Source organism: Anomaloglossus baeobatrachus, chromosome 1, assembly GCF_048569485.1.
Source record: "Anomaloglossus baeobatrachus isolate aAnoBae1 chromosome 1, aAnoBae1.hap1, whole genome shotgun sequence".
NCBI lineage: Eukaryota > Metazoa > Chordata > Amphibia > Anura > Aromobatidae > Anomaloglossus > Anomaloglossus baeobatrachus.
Window position 1 is genome coordinate 966,392,666 of NC_134353.1, and position 20,786 is coordinate 966,413,451.

At 52.5% G+C, this 20,786-nt stretch overlaps 1 protein-coding gene across 1 annotated transcript in view; it reads left to right on the plus strand.

The window, feature by feature from the left end:
• Window positions 1-20,786, plus strand: part of LOC142263491 (uncharacterized) — a 325,147-nt gene that overhangs the window by 273,556 nt on the left and 30,805 nt on the right. Inside the window, 5 exon segments of the mRNA XM_075332232.1 lie at window positions 2,079-2,193; window positions 5,480-5,577; window positions 5,655-5,733; window positions 7,949-8,046; window positions 18,348-18,459. Of these exon segments, the coding sequence (XP_075188347.1) occupies window positions 2,079-2,193; window positions 5,480-5,577; window positions 5,655-5,733; window positions 7,949-8,046; window positions 18,348-18,459 (502 nt within the window).

Below are 20,786 nucleotides of genomic sequence, written 5' to 3' on the forward strand. Positions count from 1 at the left end.
AAGCACTGGAGGATTCTGGGTGATGAGGGGAGAGGTGACTGCTGGGATATTATACAGGAAGCACTGGAGGATTCTGGGTGATGAGGGGAGAGGTGACTGCTGGGACATTATACAGGAAGCACTGGAGGATTCTGGGTGATGAGGGGAGAGGTGACTGCTGGGACATTATACAGGAAGCACTGGAGGATTCTGGGTGATGAGGGGAGAGGTGACTGCTGGGATATTATATAGGAAGTACTGGAGGATTCTGGGTGATGAGGGAAGAGGTGACTGCTGGGACATTATACAGGAAGCACTGGAGGATTCTGGGTGATGAGGGGAGAGGTGACTGCTGGGACATTATACAGGAAGCACTGGAGGATTCTGGGTGATGAGGGGAGAGGTGACTGCTGGGATATTATACAGGAAGCACTGGAGGATTCTGGGTGATGAGGGGAGAAGAGACTGCTGGGACATTATACAGGAAGCACTGGAGGATTCTGGGTGATGAGGGGAGAGGTGACTGCTGGGACATTATACAGGAGGCACTGGAGGATTCTGGGTGATGAGGGGAGAGGTGACTGCTGGGACATTATACAGGAAGCACTGGAGGATTCTGGGTGATGAGGGGAGAGGTGACTGCTGGGACATTATACAGGAGGCACTGGAGGATTCTGGGTGATTAGGGGAGAGGTGACTGCTGGGACATTATACAGGAAGCACTGGAGGATTCTGGGTGATGAGGGGAGAGGTGACTTTTGGGACATTATACAGGAGGCACTGGAGGATTCTGGGAGATGAGGGTAGAGGAGACTGCTGGGACATTATACAGGAGGCACTGGAGGATTCTGGGTGATGAGGGGAGAGGTGACTGCTGGGACATTATACAGGAAGCACTGGAGGATTCTGGGTGATGAGGGGAGAGGTGACTGCTGGGACATTATACAGGAAGCACTGGAGGATTCTGGGTGATGAGGGGAGAGGTGACTGCTGGGACATTATACAGGAAGCACTGGAGGATTCTGGGTGATGACCGGAGAGGTGACTGCTGGGACATTATACAGGAGGCACTGGAGGATTCTGGGTGATGAGGGGAGAGGTGACTGCTGGGACATTATACAGGAGGCACTGGAGGATTCTGGGTGATGAGGGGAGAGGTGACTGCTGGGACATTATACAGGAGGAACTGGAGGATTCTGGGTGATGAGGGGAGAGGTGACTGCTGGGACATTATACAGGAGGCACTGGAGGATTCTGGGTGATGAGGGGAGAGGTGACTGCTGGGACATTATACAGGAAGCACTGGAGGATTCTGGGTGATGAGGGGAGAGGTGACTGCTGGGACATTATACAGGAGGCACTGGAGGATTCTGGGTGATGAGGAGAGAGGTGACTGCTGGGACATTATACAGGAGGCACTGGAGGATTCTGGGTGATGAGGGGAGAGGTGACTGCTGGGACATTATACAGGAAGCACTGGAGGATTCTGGGTGATGAGGGGAGAGGTGACTGCTGGGACATTATACAGGAAGCACTGGAGGATTCTGGGTGATGAGGGGAGAGGTGACTGCTGGGACATTATACAGGAGGCACTGGAGGATTCTGGGTGATGAGGAGAGAGGTGACTGCTTGGACATTATACAGGAAGCACTGGAGGATTCTGGGTGATGGGGGGGAGAGGTGACTGCTGGGACATTATACAGGAGGCACTGGAGGATTCTGGGTGATGAGGAGAGAGGTGACTGCTGGGATATTATACAGGAAGCACTGGAGGATTCTGGGTGATGAGGGGAGAGGTGACTGCTGGGACATTATACAGGAGGCACTGGAGGATTCTGGGTGATGAGGGGAGAGGTGACTGCTGGGACATTATACAGGAAGCACTGGAGGATTCTGGGTGATGAGGGGAGAGGTGACTGCTGGGACATTATACAGGAAGCACTGGAGGATTCTGGGTGATGAGGGGAGAGGTGATTGCTGGGACATTATACAGGAGGCACTGGAGGATTCTGGGTGATGAGGGGAGAGGTGACTGCTGGGACATTATACAGGAAGCACTGGAGGATTCTGGGTGATGTCGGTGTCGTTGTCAGGTTCCTATAAGGTGTCAGGACGTCGCTGTCTTTCTCTCCATGGAGGAGTGGGAGTATCTGGAAGGACACAAGGAGCGGTACGAGGAGGTGGTGATGGAGGAGCAGCGGTCGGTGACATCAGGTGAGGGGCGCGGCTTCTTGTTGGCTCCGGTTGATGTGATGACGTCTCTGACGCGTCGTTCTATTATACGATCATTAGAAGAATTTTCCGCTTTCTGATTGTAGAATATTTTGAAGCTACTTACAGAGAATAGAAATCTATATATATAATTGCCTTATTCTGTCTGTCTGTCTGTCATGCTCCAAAATTGTGTCACCGTGACATGTCCTTTCGGTGACACAAAGCTGATTGGCCGCTGGGTTCGCCATGGCCCCGCCCCCCCACACGGATTGGCCTCTCGCCCCGGCTGCGCCCCCACACGGATTGGCCAGCCGCTCGCCCAGGCTCTGCCCCCTCCACAGATTGGCCTCTCGCCCCGGCACCCTGCAGGCATTGGCAACTCGCCCACGCCACGCCCCGCCCCCTCACGCAATAGACGTTAGCTCTCGCCCCCCCCCCCCCCCGCATTGCCCGAACTGACACGGTCACGGAGCCACGAATCCCAGGTGAGTACTGTACTCCCCCCCCCTTCCCCCCTCACCAACGGGAGCCCACATCAGCGTACGCCGCCGCCTTATGCTGGTGCCACGCCACGCCCCACCCCCCTCACGCAATAGACGTTAGCTCTCGCCCCCCCCCCCCCCCCCCGCATTGCCCAATCTGACACGGTCACGGAGCCACGAATCCCAGGTGAGTACTGTACTCCCCCCCCCCCCTTTCCCCCCTCACCAACGGGAGCCCACATCAGCGTACGCCGCCGTATGCTGGTGTGGGCTCCCGTGCGAGCGGGGGACGTGTTGCGCTGGTAACCATGCTTGCATAGTTACCAGTAAATCAAGGTCCTGCAGCGGCGGGACTTCCACACGCACAAACATAACAGCACACACACACGCATCATCAGATCATCACTCACATCAGATCGCACTCACTCTCACAAACACCTCACACACACCTCACACACACCTCACACACACCTCACACACACCTCACACACACCTCACACACACCTCACACACACCTCACACACACCTCACACACACCTCACACACACCTCACACACACCTCACACACACCTCACACACACCTCACACACACCTCACACACACATCGCATCCACACACTCACAGCATCCGGCGATATCGCTTGCTTCTCGGCCTCGATACTGTGCTGTGAGCTTCCAGGACCTGCCGGAGGATCACATGGCCAGAAGCATGTGATATCTCCCGGATGTTGTGACTGTGAGCGCGTATGTGCGATATCGTCAGTGTCTGTGTGTGTGAGTGTATGCGATCGGGTGTGTGTGAGTGGATGCGATCGGGTGTGTGAGTGTCGGCAGAGGAGCACGGCGTGCTGGAGGAGGCTGGGAGCAGAGAGGCTGATCATGGGGGAGGCTGGAAGGAGAGAGGCTGATGCTTGGGGAGGCTGATGCTGGGGGATACTGGGAGCGGAAGGCTGATGCTGAGGGAGGCTGGGAGGGGGAGGCTGGGAGGAAGGAGGCTGGGAGGATAGAGGCTGATCCTGGGGAAGGCTGGGAAAGGGAGGCTGATGCTGAGGGAGGCTGGAAGGAGAGAGGCTGATGCTGGGGGAGGCTGGAAGGAGAGAGGCTGAGGCTGGGAGGAGAGAGGCTGATGCTGGGGAAGGCTGATGCTGAGGGAGGCTGGGAGGGGAAAGCTGATGCTGGGGAAGGCTGGGAGGACGGAGGCTGGGAGGAGAGAGGCTGATCCTGGGGAAGGCTGGGAGAGGGAGGCTGATGCTGGAGGAGGCTGGAAGGAGAGAGGCTGATGCTGGCGGAGGCTGATGCTGGGGGAGGCTGGAAGGAGAGAGTCTGATGCTGGTGGAGGCTGATGCTTGGGGAGGCTGGGAGAGGGAGGCTGATGCTGAGGGAGGCTGGGAGAGGTAGGCTGAGAGAAGAGAGGCTGATGCTGGGGGAGGGTGGGAGGAGGGAGGCTGGGAGGAGAGAGGCTGACGCTGGGGAAGGCTGGGAAGAGAGAGGCTGATGCTGGGAGGAGAGAGGCTGATGCTGGGAGGAGAGAGGCTGATGCTGGGAGGAGAGAGGCTGATGCTGGGAGGAGAGAGGCTGATGCTGGGAGGAGAGAGGCTGATGCTGGGAGGAGAGAGGCTGATGCTGGGGGCAGAGAAGCTGATGCTGGGGGCAGAGAAGCTGATGCTGGGGGCAGAGAAGCTGATGCTGGGGGCAGAGAGGCTGATGCTGGTGCAGCATGGGGGATGGAGCACGATGGGGGGGTGCGCAGCATCGGGGATGGAGCATGATGGGGGGGTGCGCAGCATCGGGGATGGAGCACGATGGGGAGTTCACAGCATGGGGGATGGAGCACGTTTGGGAGTGCGCAGCATGGCGGGTGGAGCACGTTTGGGAGTGCGCAGCATGGGAGATGGAGCACGATGGGGGGTGCGCAGCATAGGGGATGGAGCACGATAGGGAGTGCGCTGCATGGGGGATGGAGCACGATGAGGAGTGCGGAGTATGGCGGATGGAGCACGTTTGGGAGTGCGCAGCATGGCGGATGGAGCACGTTTGGGAGTGCGCAGCATGGCGGATGGAGCACGTTTGGGAGTGCGCAGCATGGGAGATGGAGCACGATGGGGGGTGCGCAGCATAGGGGATGGAGCACGATGGGGAGTGCGCTGCATGGGGGATGGAGCACGATGGGGAGTGCGCTGCATGGGGGATGGAGCACGTTTGGGAGTGCGCACCTCCCCCCAACACACACACACACACACACACACGCGCACTGCACAACACACCACACACCACACACACACACACACTGGGAACCACAAACAACTGCCCTACACAGATACCCACACACACAGACAACGCTGCACACACACAACAACCAGCACACAAACACCGCGGCACACACAAATATACGCACATACCGCACAACACACACATTGCACAAAACATACCTCCCCCCAAAACACACCACACACACACAAACCGCGCAACACACACACAACGCTACAGACACAGCGCTCCACAAACAACGCAACACACGCAACACACATACAACACCGCTCTCACCCCCCGTCACACCCAGACAACACCCAGAACATGTACAGCCCCTACACAAACACTTGGTAACTACACACAACAACATTATATATATATAACAAAAATCATACATGAACTACACAATACGTAAATTCTAGAATACCCGATGCGTAGAATCGGGCCACCTTCTAGTACACAATATTCTCCTCCATCGCAGTCTTCTCTGGTTCCTGCTCCCATCATCTCCTCATCACATGACTCTGTGTTTTCCATCTCTTTGTGTCTCCACAGATGGATCCAGGAGGAAAAATCCCCCAGAGAGATGTCCCCGTCCTCTGTCTCCCCAGGACTGTCCAGAGGAGAAGCACAATGTCCCGGAGACTCATCAGGTAGATGGCGCTGACATCTCCACAACATCTGACCATAAAGTGATTGGACCGGAGCTCATTGACATGTTTCTTCTCAGGGTGAAGATCTGATGGATATTCAGGTTGCCGTTATACATGGAGCACAGGAGGCGCTCGCTATATGGGCCGATCCACAGGGTGAGGAGGCGATACGGTCCTGTCTGTTCTGTGGTCACTACCGTGTTTCCTCTGAGAATGAGGCAGGGGCTTATAGTACTTTTTGCTCTAAAAGTTGCTCTAGGCCTTATTTTCTGGGGATGTTCTATATTTTGTATTTGTGTCAGTGTTTGGGTTGCCTTTTAATGTAAAATGAATATTCACACCCTTCTTCCGCATTTCTCTCGGTGATTCACTCAGTTGCCGTATTACTGGTAAGGATGGTATCGCGATCATCGGAGCGGCCGGTGGCTCCTCACCTGAGCGAGTTTTCTGCATAGAAATACACACTGACGTTCGGGGGAGAAGAGCCGCCGGCTAGTGTGAGCATAGCGCTGCCATCCTCGGACAGTAATATGGCAGCCTGGCTGAATCACTGACACAGCACAGAGGGGTGAGCGGGGGAAGGGGGTGGATTTTCATTGCATTCACTAGCTGGCATCTATATATATAATTGCCTTATTCTGTCTGTCTGTCTGTCTGTCTTGCTCCAAAATTGTGTCCTTGCGGTGACAACCGTCTGATTGGCCGCTGGCTCGGCCTGGCCCCCCCCCCCTCACGGATTGGTCGCTCGCCTCGGCCTGGCCCCGCCCTCCGCATGGATTGACCACTCGCCCCGGCCCACCGCACGCATCGCCAGACATAACCTTGCGCTGCTGGGATCGTGACGGAGCCGGTGAACGCTGGTAACCATTATACACATCGGGTAACTAAGGTCCCTTAGTTACCCGCTGTGTATCATAGTTACCAGTGTACACCGGCTCCGTCACGATCCCAGCAGCGCCACACATACCCTTGCGATGCTGGGATCGTGACGAAGCCGGTGAACGCTGGTAACCATTATACACATCGGGTAACTAAGGTCCCTTAGTTACCCGCTGTGTATCATAGTTACCAGCCTTCACCGGCTCCCGGTACACATGTGCAGGGAGCCGGCATTATACTCCTCTCCCCCCAGGACTACTCCTCCTATTATAGTCCTCCTATTATACTCCTCTCTGAGTATAATAGGAGAACTATTATAGCATGGGGGATGGAGCAGGATGGGGAGTGCGCAGCATGAGTAATGGAGCACGATGGGGTGCGCAGCATGGGGGATGTAGCACGATGGGGGGTGCGCAGCATGGGGGATGTAGCACGATGGGGAGTGCGCAGCATGGGGGATGGAGCACGATGGGGAGTGTGCAGCATGGGGGATGGAGCACGATGGGGGGTGTGCAGCATGGGGGATGGAGCACGATGGGGGGTGCGCAGCATGGGGGATGGAGCACGATGGGGAGTGCGCAGCATGGAGGATGGAGCATGATGGGGAGTGCGCAGCATGGGGGATGGAGCACGATGGGGAGTGCGCAGCATGGGGGATGGAGCACGATGGGGAGTGCGCAGCATGGGGGATGGAGCACGATAGGGAGTGTGCAGCATGGGGGATGGAGCACGATGGAGGTGCGCAGCATGGGGGATGTAGCACGATGGGGGGTGCGCAGCATGGGGGATGGAGCATGATGGGAGGTGCACACCTCCCCCCAACACACACACACACACACACACACACACACACACGCGCGCACTGCACAACACACCACCCACACACACTGGGAACCACAAACAACTGCCCTACACAGACACCCAACACACAAACAGCGCGGCACACACAAATATACGCACATGCCGCACAACACACACATTGCACAAAACATACCTCCCACCAAAACACACACACACACACCTCACACCCACACAAACCGCGCAACACACACACACAGCGCTCCACAAACAATGCAACACACACAACGCAACACACAAACAACACCGCTCTCACCCCCCGCCACACCCAGACAACACCCAGAACATGTACAGCGCCCTACACAAACACTTGGTAACTACACACAACAACATCTATATATATAACAAAAATCATACATTAAACTACACAATACGTAAATTCTAGAATACCTGATGCGTAGAATCGGGCCACCTTCTAGTGTGACTATAAACTTCCGGTACTTACACAAACACAATGGGGCAACGTTCAGCAGTAAAAGTTACATATCCTGCAATGGCTGTCCAAGGCTTATACAGGATACTATTAGTATGATGAACCGCAACTAGGGCTTATTTTTGGGGTAGGTCTTATGTTTGGGGAAAACACGGTAGTACCCCATCATCTATCTATTCTATGACCGTATGTTTCCTACAGATGGACTCATGGAAACAAATTCCCCAACGAGATGTCCCCATCCTCTGTATCCCCAGGACTGTCCAGAGGAGAATCACAATGTCCCGGAGACTCATCAGGTAGATGGCGCTGAGCCCTGGACCAGATCTGTACAGTTGTGCTCAAAAGTTCCCATCCCACAGTTCTTACTACCGTGTATTGCCCTCTCGAACATCAATGACAGCTTGAAGTCTTTTGTGGTAGTTGTGGATGAGGCTCTTTATTTTCTCAGATGGTAAGCTGCCCATTCTTCTTGGTCAGATGGTGAAGCTGCCCATTCTTCTTGGTCTGATGGTGAAGCTGCCCATTCTTCTTGGTGCCTCTAGTTCTTGTAAATTCCTGGGCTTTCTTGCATCAACTGCGCTTTGCTTGAGTTCCTCCAGAGTGAATGATATTGAGGTCAGGAGACTGAGGTGGCCACTCCAGAACCTTCATTTTGATCTACTGTAGACAATGACAGGTCCTCCAGTATTTGCTGATAATGTGCTGCATTTATTTTTCTTTCTACTTTGACCTAGTTTCCTGTGCCTTTGTAGCTCACACATCCCCACATCATCAGCGATCCACTTTGTGCTTTTTAGTAGGAATGGTGTTCCTTGCATCATAGACCTTGCTGACACCTCTCCAAATGTAACGTTTATGGTTGTGGCCAAAAATTTCAATTTTTGTCTCATCACTCCAAATTACTTTGTTCCAGACGTTTGGAGGCTTGTCTCTGGGCTGTTTGGAGGCTTGTCTCTGGGCTGTTTGGAGGCTTGTCTCTGGGCTGTTTGGAGGCTTGTCTCTGGGCTCTTTGGAGGCTTGTCTCTGGGCTCTTTGGAGGCTTGTCTCTGGGCTGTTTGGAGGCTTGTCTCTGGGCTGTTTGGAGGCTTGTCTCTGGGCTGTTTGGAGGCTTGTCTCTGGGCTGTTTGGAGGCTTGTCTCTGGGCTGTTTGGAGGCTTGTCTCTGGGCTGTTTGGAGGCTTGTCTCTGGGCTGTTTGGAGGCTCGTCTCTGGGCTGTTTGGGGGCTCGTCTCTGGGCTGTTTGGGGGCTCGTCTCTGGGCTGTTTGGAGGCTCGTCTCTGGGCTGTTTGGAGGCTCGTGTCTGGGCTGTTTGGAGGCTCGTGTCTGTGCTGTTTGGAGGCTCGTGTCTGTGCTGTTTGGAGGCTCGTGTCTGTGCTGTTTGGAGGCTCGTGTCTGTGCTGTTTGGAGGCTCGTGTCTGTGCTGTTTGGAGGCTTGTCTCTGGGCTGTTTGGAGGCTTGTCTCTGGGCTGTTTGGAGGCTTGTCTCTGGGCTGTTTGGAGGCTTGTCTCTGGGCTGTTTGGGGGCTTGTCTCTGGGCTGTTTGGAGGCTTGTCTCTGGGCTGTTTGGAGGCTTGTCTCTGGGCTGTTTGGAGGCTTGTCTCTGGGCTGTTTGGAGGCTTGTCTCTGGGCTGTTTGGAGGCTTGTCTCTGGGCTGTTTGGAGGCTTGTCTCTGGGCTGTTTGGAGGCTTGTCTCTGGGCTGTTTGGAGGCTTGTCTCCGGGCTGTTTGGAGGCTTGTCTCCGGGCTGTTTGGAGGCTTGTCTCCGGGCTGTTTGGAGGCTTGTCTCCGGGCTGTTTGGAGGCTTGTCTCCGGGCTGTTTGGAGGCTTGTCTCTGGCCTGTTTGGAGGCTTGTGTCTGGGCTGTTTGGAGGCTTGTGTCTGTGCTGTTTGGAGGCTTGTCTCTAGGCTGTTTGGAGGCTTGTCTCTGGGCTGTTTGGAGGCTTGTCTCTGGGCTGTTTGGCGGCTTGTCTCTGGGCTGTTTGGCGGCTTGTCTCTGGGCTGTTTGGCGGCTTGTCTCTGGGCTGTTTGGCGGCTTGTCTCTGGGCTGTTTGGCGGCTTGTCTCTGGGCTGTTTGGCGGCTTGTCTCTGGGCTGTTTGGAGGCTTGTCTCTGGGCTGTTTGGAGGCTTGTCTCTGGGCTGTTTGGAGGCTTGTCTCTGGGCTGTTTGGAGGCTTGTGTCTGGGCTGTTTGGAGGCTTGTGTCTGGGCTGTTTGGAGGCTTGTCTCTGGGTTGTTTGGAGGCTTGTCTCTGGGCTGTTTGGAGGCTTGTCTCTGGGCTGTTTGGAGGCTTGTCTCTGGGCTGTTTGGAGGCTTGTCTCTGGGCTGTTTGGAGGCTTGTCTCTGGGCTGTTTGGAGGCTTGTCTCTGGGCTGTTTGGAGGCTTGTCTCTGGGCTGTTTGGAGGCTTGTCTCTGGGCTGTTTGGAGGCTTGTCTCTGGGCTGTTTGGAGGCTTGTCTCTGGGCTGTTTGGAGGCTTGTCTCTGGGCTGTTTGGAGGCTCGTCTCTGGGCTGTTTGGCGTATTGTAAGCGAGATACTTTGTGATATTTGCGCAGTAATGGCTTTCTTCTGGCAACTCGACCATGGAGTCCATTTTTCCCTATCCCATGACAGCACCGTACGTGAGAGAGTGTATCCACCCCAGGAATAGGAAACCTTTCTGAAAAATAAAAGGGGCGGCACCTCTCCAAAACCCCAGTGTGGTTTCCTGTTCCTGGAAGAGGATACCTGTTACCTGGACTTCTCCAGATGATCGGGTCTCGGGGGTCAGGAGGTCTCTGCGATCCTGGTTTCACGACCCGCGCTGGTCGCATGCGCAGCTCCTTTTTCATGCCCAGCGTCTCACAAAATTGGGGTTCGCTGGAAAACCATTAGGCAGTGGAGCCACAGGTTGCCTGCGGTGGCTTGTTCCTCCATGTGGGCAGCTGGAGCAGTACACCGTGGCCGCTTCCGTAATCAGAAGGGCAGAGCCGCAGGCACAATCATGTGCCGGGGGAAGCATTCGGCCGTGTGCGCAGGCGCAAACCCTGCTACCACTTCCAGTGAGGTGAGGGCTCATGGGAGCGGATGTGACGGTGTACACCAGGGATGGCGTCACACGCCATCTCCTAGATCGGAGGCGGAGCCTGTCTGATTCAAAACAGGTGGGAATCAAAGATCCTCGTGTTCCTGTGGCATTATTGGTGAAGTAGCCTCCAAGATGGAACCTCTGTCATCGTCCAGCGTTGCTGCAGAAGACCCCAAACGTGCTCCTACCGCAGTAACTGCCCGGGCTCAGGACGGGTAAGTGTGATCTCCCATGACATGTACTGACCCTTGTGGAGACACGGGGCTCAGTGGGTGCTCTCGTCCACTAAAACCCGCCGCCTTTAGAAAGACAGCGTGGCTCAGGGCTCATCCCAACTGAACGCCGGCCTCCTTAACCGTGGGCGTAACACTACTCAGACAACACAGGGTGAGGGAACCACAATAATTAGACTTTATTGGATCCCCAAACAATTAACGGCACATAACACATAACCAGCAAAACACACAAATGTAACAGGCCACAGAGTCTCCCCCTTCCGCTGGCTCACCAGGGATTTAGAATGTCCATGACTCACAGGTTCCAGGGCTACTTACTCCAATACAGCAGCACCCCGCTTTCGGCGGGCACCCACCGTGACTGGAATAACGCCAGATTTAGGAAGCTGTGTGAGGTCTGCAAAGTCTGTAACAGGTGACTGAACTGTCCCAACCTGAGTGTTCTCCGTCTTGGTATGATGATACAATCCTGGCAGCCGGGGTCGAAATCCCTAGGCTGTGGATATGGTCTCCAACCAGAACCGGAGCCCCTAGATTGAAGCCATAAGATATCCTGATCCTCTATTCAGCTCCAAAGAGCTTAGACTGGATCCATCAGCATCCATCAACCTTCATCAACCCTGGTGGCTTAAAGAAGTCCCTTTTATAGCCATAACCTTCCCTTAGGATACACTGCGTCCTTATCGATTGGTTGGACAAGATTGCTTCTCCCATTGGATGAATTTCAAGCTGCATGGATAATGTTCATTTAAATGATGTGCATAGAAAGACTCAGTATATCTACATGGAGTCGGCAATTCACCGACTAGACAATGGCTACTAAGGTAATTACATTATCAATACACAACTACAATACAATGATTACTGGAAAAGTCTGGAGAACAATACGTCTAGCTTTCAGTGGCCAACACAATTACATTGAGTCAACAAGAGTCTTGTAAAAACAATGAGGGACTTCTCCCCCATCTATAGACAATCTATCATGCTGTCTGGCTGATTTTTAAGAAACTTTAACCCATGAGAGTCCATGTCGTCACATTCCTCCCCCTTCTTAATATTAGCCAGACATGATGAAGGTTGATGGATGCTGATGCATCCAGTCTAAGCTCTTTGGAGCTGACTAGAGGATCAGGATATCTTATGGCTTCAATCTAGGGGCTCCAGTTCCGGTTGGAGACCATATCCACAGCCTAGGGATTTCGACCCCGGCTGCCAGGATTGTATCATCATACCAGGACTACCTAAGGAGGACACTCAGGTTGGGACAGTTCAGTCACCTGTTACAGACTTTGCAGACCTCACATAGCTTCCTAAATCTGGCATTATTCCAGTCACGGTGGGTGCCCGCCAAAAGCGGGGTACTGCTGTATTGGAGTAAGTAGCCCTGGAACCTGTGAGTCATGGACATTCTAAATCCCTGGTGAGCCAGCGGAAGGGGGAGACTCTGTGGCCTGTTACATTTGTGTGTTTTGCTGGTTATGTGTTATGTGCCGTTAATTGTTTGGGGATCCAATAAAGTCTAATTATTGTGGTTCCCTCACCCTGTGTTGTCTGAGTAGTGTTACACCCACGGTTAAGGAGGCTGGCGTTCAGTTGGGATGAGCCCTGAGCCACGCTGTCTTTCTAAAGGCGGCGGGTTTTAGTGGACGAGAGCACCCACTGAGCCCCGTGTCTCCACAATGCTCCCCTCCCCCCTTTTTCTTTTTGTCCCTAATAAATTCAGGTCAAGAAAGTGGTAGAAAAGACCAAACATAGGGCACGTGTGTTTGTGGTCGGGACTTCTTGTACAATCATTCGAAAAGAAGCTCTGCCAACAATGTGTTGAAAAGACAGTGGCGGAGGAATCTCCGGGCATGTTGCAGGAAATTAGGTCCTTAAAAATACATTGAAGAGGGAGATGAGCCTTGTAGGAGTCCCCGCCGCATCCACCAGTAAAGCTCAGTCTCCATCTGAAGATAGCTCTCAGGAAGACAGGGAGGAGCCGGGAGAATTGGTGTCCACATCTGAGTCATCATCATCTGATGAGGAGTACGATCAATCATGCTTTCGGGCAGAGGACACGGGCAAACTCCTAAAAATCAGAAGAGCTACTATGGGGGTGGAATCCCCGAAAAAGCAGCGATCAGTCCAGGACTCCTTGTTTAGCAATCTAGAGGAGCGTAAGCATGGAGTCATCTCAGTCCATAAAAATCTACTCAGCTTAACAAGGAATGGAAAAAACGATCAGGGAGGTATCTGTCCCCCGAATTCTTAGAGGGACTTACCCCTTCCCTGAGGAGTTATGCCAGTTTTGGGAAAATGCGCCCAAAATAGACACTGCGAATGCCAAGATCTCGAAAACTATAGCTCTGCCATTCAAAGATTTAGGTTCCCTTAAAGTTCCTCTGGGCAAGAAAGTAGATGCTTTCCTTAAAGGAACCTGGGAAGCTGCAGCGGGATAGTTCAAACCTAACATTGCTGCCTCCTGTACCGCAAGGTGCCTCGTGAAATGGCTCCAGGAGTTGGAGGTCCAGATTAGGGACAAATGCTAGGGCAGTGATGGCAAACCTATGGCACGCGTGCCAGACTGAGCACGCAGAGCCCTTTTTGCTGGCACACGCGCTGTCACCACACTGAGCCACTTTGAACTGTCGGTTTGATCGTGCCAGCAGTTCAAAGTTGTGTTTAGCAGAGGAGACATCTCTCCTCCCTCTGACACGTCTCCTCTCCTGGGCCGCAGGCCTGTTGCCTAGGAGACTAAGGAGCGTCAGTAGGCGTCGCCAGCGTCTTGTGGCCGCGCGGGAACTGAACCGCGAGAGGACCCAGTGGCGCGCAGCGGAGGAGCGGGGGCTGGAAGGTGAGTTTTTTTTTTTATTTTTAAGCTGTGTGCGGCTGTGCCAAGGTGTGGGGGGGCATACAGAGCACGGGGCATACAAACAGGGCATGAGGCATGCAGAGCACGAGGCAAACATGGAGAGCACGGGGAAAACATGGCTGCAAGGATAGGGATACGTGCAAAGATGGAGAGAAACGTTCAAAGATGGAGAGAAACATGGCTGCAAGGATGGGGGGAAACATGGCTGCAAGGATGGGGGGAAACATGCCAGGATGGGGTACATTTAGCAGGAAGGGGAACATGCCAGGAAGCGGTACATATACCAGGATGGGGGGATAAATTTACCAGGATGGGGGGGAAACTTGAAAGGATGGGGCAAACATGCCAGGATGGGGATACATGAACATGCCAGGATGAGGACAAATGCCAGGATGGGGAACATTTAGCAGGAAGGGTGACATTTATCAGGATGGGGTACGTTTACCAGGACATTCACCAGGATAAGGGAACATGCCTGAATGGGGTAAATTTACGAGGATGGGATCATTTAAAAGCATGGGGGAACATGCCAGGATGGGATACATTTTCAATGATGGGGTACATTTACCAGGATGGGGTACATTTACCAGAATGGAGGACATTTACCAGGAATGGGGTACATTTACCAGGATGGGGAATATGCTGGGATGGGGTACATTTACCAGGATGGGGCCATGATGGGGACAAATATACCAGAATGTAGGAAATATAAGTAAGGATGGGGGACATGTTTACCAGGAAGTGGCCCAGGAAGCAGGACATAACTACACAATGAAGGGGGAGGGAAGCAACTCGTACGTATTTATGGGATTTCAAGATGTTCAGACTTTGAAATGTAGGTGTGGTTACAGGTGACATCTGATTGCATTCCAGGCTAAAATCTCTGTCTAATATGCTGCAATTTTTTCCAGAAAGATCAATCCAACTGCTGTGGATTATGTTTGGAGTATTGCTCCTATAAGTCCATGTGTTTGTTGCTTCTTGAATTTGTAATGATTCCTGCTTTCTGTTCATTGGTATGACAAGAGCGCCTGGTATAGGACGGAGTTCAGATCTAGCGATCTGAGGGCTTTTTTGTACTATCAGGTTGTTGGATTTTTGCAGGGTTTTTCTCTGGCCACCACCAGTCCCTTTCCTGTCCTGTCCTATTTAGTCAGTAGGGCCTCACCTTTTGCTAATCCTATCATCTATCTGTGTATTGTGTTTTCCTATATCACCGCAGTCTTTGAATGGGGGGGGCTTGCTATACCTTTACGGTCTATTTCTGAGGCAGAGAGTTATTCATCTTTCCTTCCTTTAGGATAGCTAGTTCTCCGGCTGGGTTCGCGTTGCACAGGATGTTAGTTCACCCCTCGGCTACTTCTAGTTGTGATGGTTAGTAAGGGGATGGCGGCCAGATTAGTTACCAATGCTCTTGTCACCTTTTACCAATGATTTATGGTGGTCTTCCATGGTTCCGGATCATAACAGACAAACATCCAGTAGTTATCACCACGAACGCAGCCCAATGGATTGGGGAGACCATCTGAAAGATCAATACCTACAGGGGGAGTGGGACCTAGCCTTCAGGGACGGCTCCTCGGACTTGAAGGAGCTGACAGCAGTTAAAGTGATACAGGTAGTTCTGGAAGACATTTCCGGAGAAAATGTACTTATCTTGTCAGACAACAGCACGGTCGTGGCCTACCTGAATCATAAAAGCGACACCAGGTCGAGATCTCTGATGATGGAGACAGAAGATTTTCAGGAGAGCAGAGGAGAGCCTGCAACTCAAGGCACGTCATCTCAAGGGTTCAGACAACATCGTAACCAACTACCTGAGCCGTCACAGATTAAGCCAAACAGAATGGACTTTGAACCAGGACGTTTTTCATCAGATCTGCCTACTCTGGGGTACACGAGAAATAGATTTGTTTGCAACTCAAGGGAATCGACAGACAGATACTTTTCCCTAGGTCCGAGGGGAGGACCGGAGGGAATAGACTCACTTCTGCAGACATGGGACTTCCAATTGCCATACGCCTTTCAATCCTTTCCACTAGTGTCAAGGAAAATTCAGAGGGAGAAGGCCAGAGTCATCATGATTGCCTCCTTCTGGCCCAGTTGGGCCTCGTTTACATGGCTGAGAATACTGTCTATATCAGACCCTGGATTCTGCCAGACACACACGATCTTCTCTCTCAGGGGCTGACGCTTTATCCTCAAGTGGAAAGGTTACACCGAACAGCCTGGAACTTGAAATGGGCCTTCTGACGGCCAGCGGGTTCTCACCAAACTTAGTGTCCACGCTTCTCAGTAGCAGGAAACAAGTAACCTCTACCAAATATGCTGCATTGTGGGAGAAATTCCTTGAATTCTCGGGACGTAGACTATTGGGCAGCCGCAAGGTCCCTCTGTCGGACGTGTTGGAATTTCTGCAAAAAGGCCTTGGAAGGGGTCTGTCTACCAGTACACTAAAAGTACAAGTATCAGCTTTATACGCACTCTTTGACAGGAAAATTGCCGACCATCCTTGGTTGCGCAGGTTCATCAGGGCCTCATTTACATCTAGGCCACTGGTGGGTCCTAAGATAGCCCCCTGGGATCTTAGTTTGGTACTGAATACCCTCACAAGACCCCCATTTGAACCCATCACTGTGGCCTCCATCAAATCCCTCACCCCTAAGGTAGCTTTATTGGTGGCATGAACCTCAGCCAGGCGTATTTGTGAATTGCAATCCATTTCCATTACCCCTCCATTTATCACTATTATGGATGACAGGATAGTATTTAAGCCAGACCCAGCCTTCAATTCCAAATTTCATAGGGGGCAGGAGATTGTTTTGCCTTCTTTCTGTGAAAATCCTAGCTCACAGGGGGAGCAGGTCTTCCATTCCTTAGACGTCAGGAGAAGCGTCCTCAGGTATTTGGAAATCTTCCACCATTTTTATTCTCTTTGGCGGTCCGAATAAAGGGAGAGCGGCCACCAGGTCCACTATTGCTACATGGGTGAGGGAGGCCATTATTTGGGCATACTCAGTCAGGACAGCCCCCTCCTCAGGTGATTAGGGCCCATTCTACTAGGGCTTTATCTACTTCCTGGGCAGAAAGGGCAAATGCCTCAGTGGAGCAGATCTGTAAGGCCGCAGTGTGGTCATCACCCTCCACCTTTTTCAAGCACTACTGTTTGGATTTGGGGCTTTCGGATCTATCCTTTTGGGAGAAAGGTGCTATCGGCGGTGGTCCCACCCTGGCATGCTTCTATTTTATTCTCTCACGTACGGTGCCGTCATGGGATAGGAAAAGATAATTACTTACTGATAATTGGATTTTTCAGAGCCATGACCGCAGCGTGCTAGTTCCCTCCCTGCTTTTATAAGTATGTTATTAACAAAAAATAAACCAAAAAAACAAACACACCTATTTCTATTATACACCTCATGGTGTATGAGCTATGTACAGCACAAGGGGGCTTCTCCCGTTTGGTGATGGATATGTCTGTTAATAAGGCGGTTACCTCTGCAGTTCTATAAACACACTGGGGTTTTGGAGAGGTGCCGCCCCTTTTCTGTGCCTGGGGGCGAATACACTCGCTCACGTGTGGTGCTATCATGGCTCTGGAAAATCCAATTACCGGTAAGTAATTATCATCTTTCTTCAAGTGCCTCCTTATTGTGCATCTTGAAGCAGCCGCACCGCGAGTTTTCAGTGAGTTCTGGATTTCAGCTGATGTTATTTGTGGGTTTTTCTTTGCATCCTGAACAATTTTCCTGGCAGTTGTGGCTGACATTTTTGTTGCTCTACCTGATCGTGGTTTGGTTTTTACAGAGCCCCTGATTTTCCATTTGTTAATCACAGTTTGAACACTGCTGACTGCCGTTATCCATTCCTTGGATATCTTTTTGTATCCCTTTCCTGTTTTATACCGTACAACTATCTTTTCCCGTAGATCCCTTGACAATTCTTTTGCTTTCCCCATGACTCACAATCCAGAAACGTCAGTGGCTGGAGGAAAGATGCCAGAGTCTGTCTGGACCCCAGAAACTCACTCAGCTTTTATGCACACACTGATTACAAGCAAACAGGTCACAGGTGAGGATGTCACCTTTATTAGTCGTTCACACCCATTTTTGTCATCTTCCGTGCATGTTATCAGCCAAAATCACCGGGATGTGAGAACTTTTCATCAGGGACATTTGGATGTTATGGTTGTCATTATGATTTACAAAGAGAAAACACAGTACATGACAATAAATGGCTTCACCCGACCACTAACCATGAGTGAAAAAAAAAGATTGTGTGTTATCATTCATATTCTCTGAAAAAAGGCCAAGAAAGCAAAAAATCTGTCGGGGTGTGTAAACTTTTGAGCACAACTGCATATGGGGGACATTTCTGCTCCTGCGGTCGTAGGTGTCATAGATATTGGAGGTCTCTTGTATTGCGCTGATTGTTACATCTGATATATCAGGGAGAAGATCCCACTAATATTAAACTGGAGGAAGAAGAAGAAGCGATGACGAGGGGGGATCAGCCGAGTGTGAGTGACGGGAAAGACGAGAGTCCAGGAGATGTCTCCGCAGGTGAGTAATGATGACGGGCGGGGGATGAAGATCGCCGGGGCGGGGGGTGAGGACGGGCGGGGAGTGATGATGGGCAGGTAATGATGGCCGTGCAGGGGGTGAAGATGGCCAGGCGGGGGATGAGGACGGGCGGTTGACATCGTGTGTGAGTCTCCGGTGCTCACAGTAAAGCTTTATCCGCCATCCACATCACAGCAGAAGCGTCCGGTGATGGCGCAGCTGCTCCTGTGCAGAGTCCGGCTGAGCACCGGGGAATATCGCGGCCTCCGCACCTCTGCTTAATGATTTAGGAAGCAGATGTGTAATTTTCCTGATTATCCTCTTTTATTATCGCTTCCATCCGTTGCTTCCATCTTTTCTTACCCTCGTACATATAAATGTCTGAGCTGGTGTTGCCGGTTGTGACGCTCCCCGTCCTGTGGACCTCAGTGATGTCGCCGCTCTCTGCCCCGGCACTGACATGTCACATGTAGACTCGTCCTACCTGTCCCCTCTGTTTCCCCCCACACTGAGGCCGGCGTTCTGCTCCTTCTGCCTCCACAGCCCTATGGTAAGTCAGAAGCTATGGAGGTCTGGATCAGACGTGCGGCTGCTGTCCCTGTGCCGCTATGGAGGACATGTGGGATGTAGGAAGAACCAGCACACAGGTCTCAGGTGGAGGCAGCGGAGGGCACCGGGGAGGTGACAGCACATCACAGATGATTGGTCACTTTTCTGTGCCAGGGTGGAGGGAGGCTTTACCTTTAAAGAGATTACGAGCTTGTATGTACAGACAGGTGTGATACATCAAGCGCCGTATCCCCCCTCGGGTGTATAACACGTGGCCCCCTTTACCACGAGAAATGAGGCAGCTCAGCCACCCGCATGTATAGCCTATGAACAGGTCCCCTTTCAATGTCTGTTTCTCCACTATCCAAGTCCCCATTGTCCCAAAACTTTCAGGGTTCCTAGAGGACATCGAAGCCTACACCCCGAGAGGTGTCACAAATGTTTGGTTGGTGATCTCGAGAATCACCCTCTCCTGAACTCTGTTACCAAAATCACCTGTTCTTAAAGTCTAATCGAAAATCTTAGATATACGTTTTGTAGCCCAAAGGGTCCTCTACCCTCCTGCAAATTTGTGGGTTTTAGCCTTTTTTTTGCATTGTACATAATATTATAACATGACCATTACCTCTACAAAACAACACACATTATACAAAGACCAATAATACCACCATACACCTACCATATACATAATGTATATAGCAGGAGCCCCCCCACACACAGTCCTCTGTATACAGCAGGACCCTCCCGCACACAGTCCCCTGTATACAGCAGGAGCCCCCTACAGTCCCCTGTGTACAGCAGGAGATCCCGCACACAGTCCCCTGTGTACAGCAGCAGCCCCCCGCACACAGTCCCCTGTGTACAGCAGGAGCCCCCCGCACACAGTCCCCTGTGTACAGCAGGAGCCCCCTCCACACAGTCCCCTGAATACAGCAGGAGCCCCTCCACACAGTCCCCTGAATACAGCAGGAGCCCCTCCACACAGTCCCCTGAATACAGCAGGAGCCCTTCCACACAGTCCCCTGTATACAGGAGGAGCCCCTCCACACAGTCCCCTGTATACAGGAGGAGCCCCTCCACACAGTCCCCTGTATACAGCAGGAGCCCCTCCACACAGTCCCCTGTATACAGCAGGAGCCCCTCCACACAGTCCCCTGTATACAGCAGGAGCCCCTCCACACAGTCCCCTGTATACAGCAGGAGCACCTCCACACGGTCCCCTGTATACAGCAGGAGCACCTCCACACAGTCCCCTGTATACAGCACGAGCCCCCCCACAGTCCCCTGTGTACAGCAGGACCCTCCCGCACACAGTCCCCTGTGTACAGCAGCAGCCCCCCCGCACACAGTCCCCTGTGTACAGCAGCAGCCCCCCGCACACCGTCCCCTGTATACAGCAGGAGCCCCCCGCACACAGCCCACAGCCCCCTGTATACAGCAGGAGTCCCCGCACATCACTCACAAACACACACACAGACACGTTTACACTCGCCTAATCGTGATCCCCGGCTCCGCATCCCCTCGTCACAGTGGCGTTTTGTAAGTCGCAGGCCTATAGCGGTGTGCCGTTTAGGAGATGGGCAGTGATGGAGGCCTTGGCTTTGGCTCCGTTCTGTCACAGGATTGAACTCTGTCGGTGGCAACATGACACTGACACAGTTGAATGCGGTGGTTGCAGGAGATTCGGGGCTCTGTGCATGAAGTTCGGCGCTGGAGCCCTGGATCTTTGACTCTAGCGATGCCCTTGCCTTTGATAAAGAACTATTGATGGGGTGAGA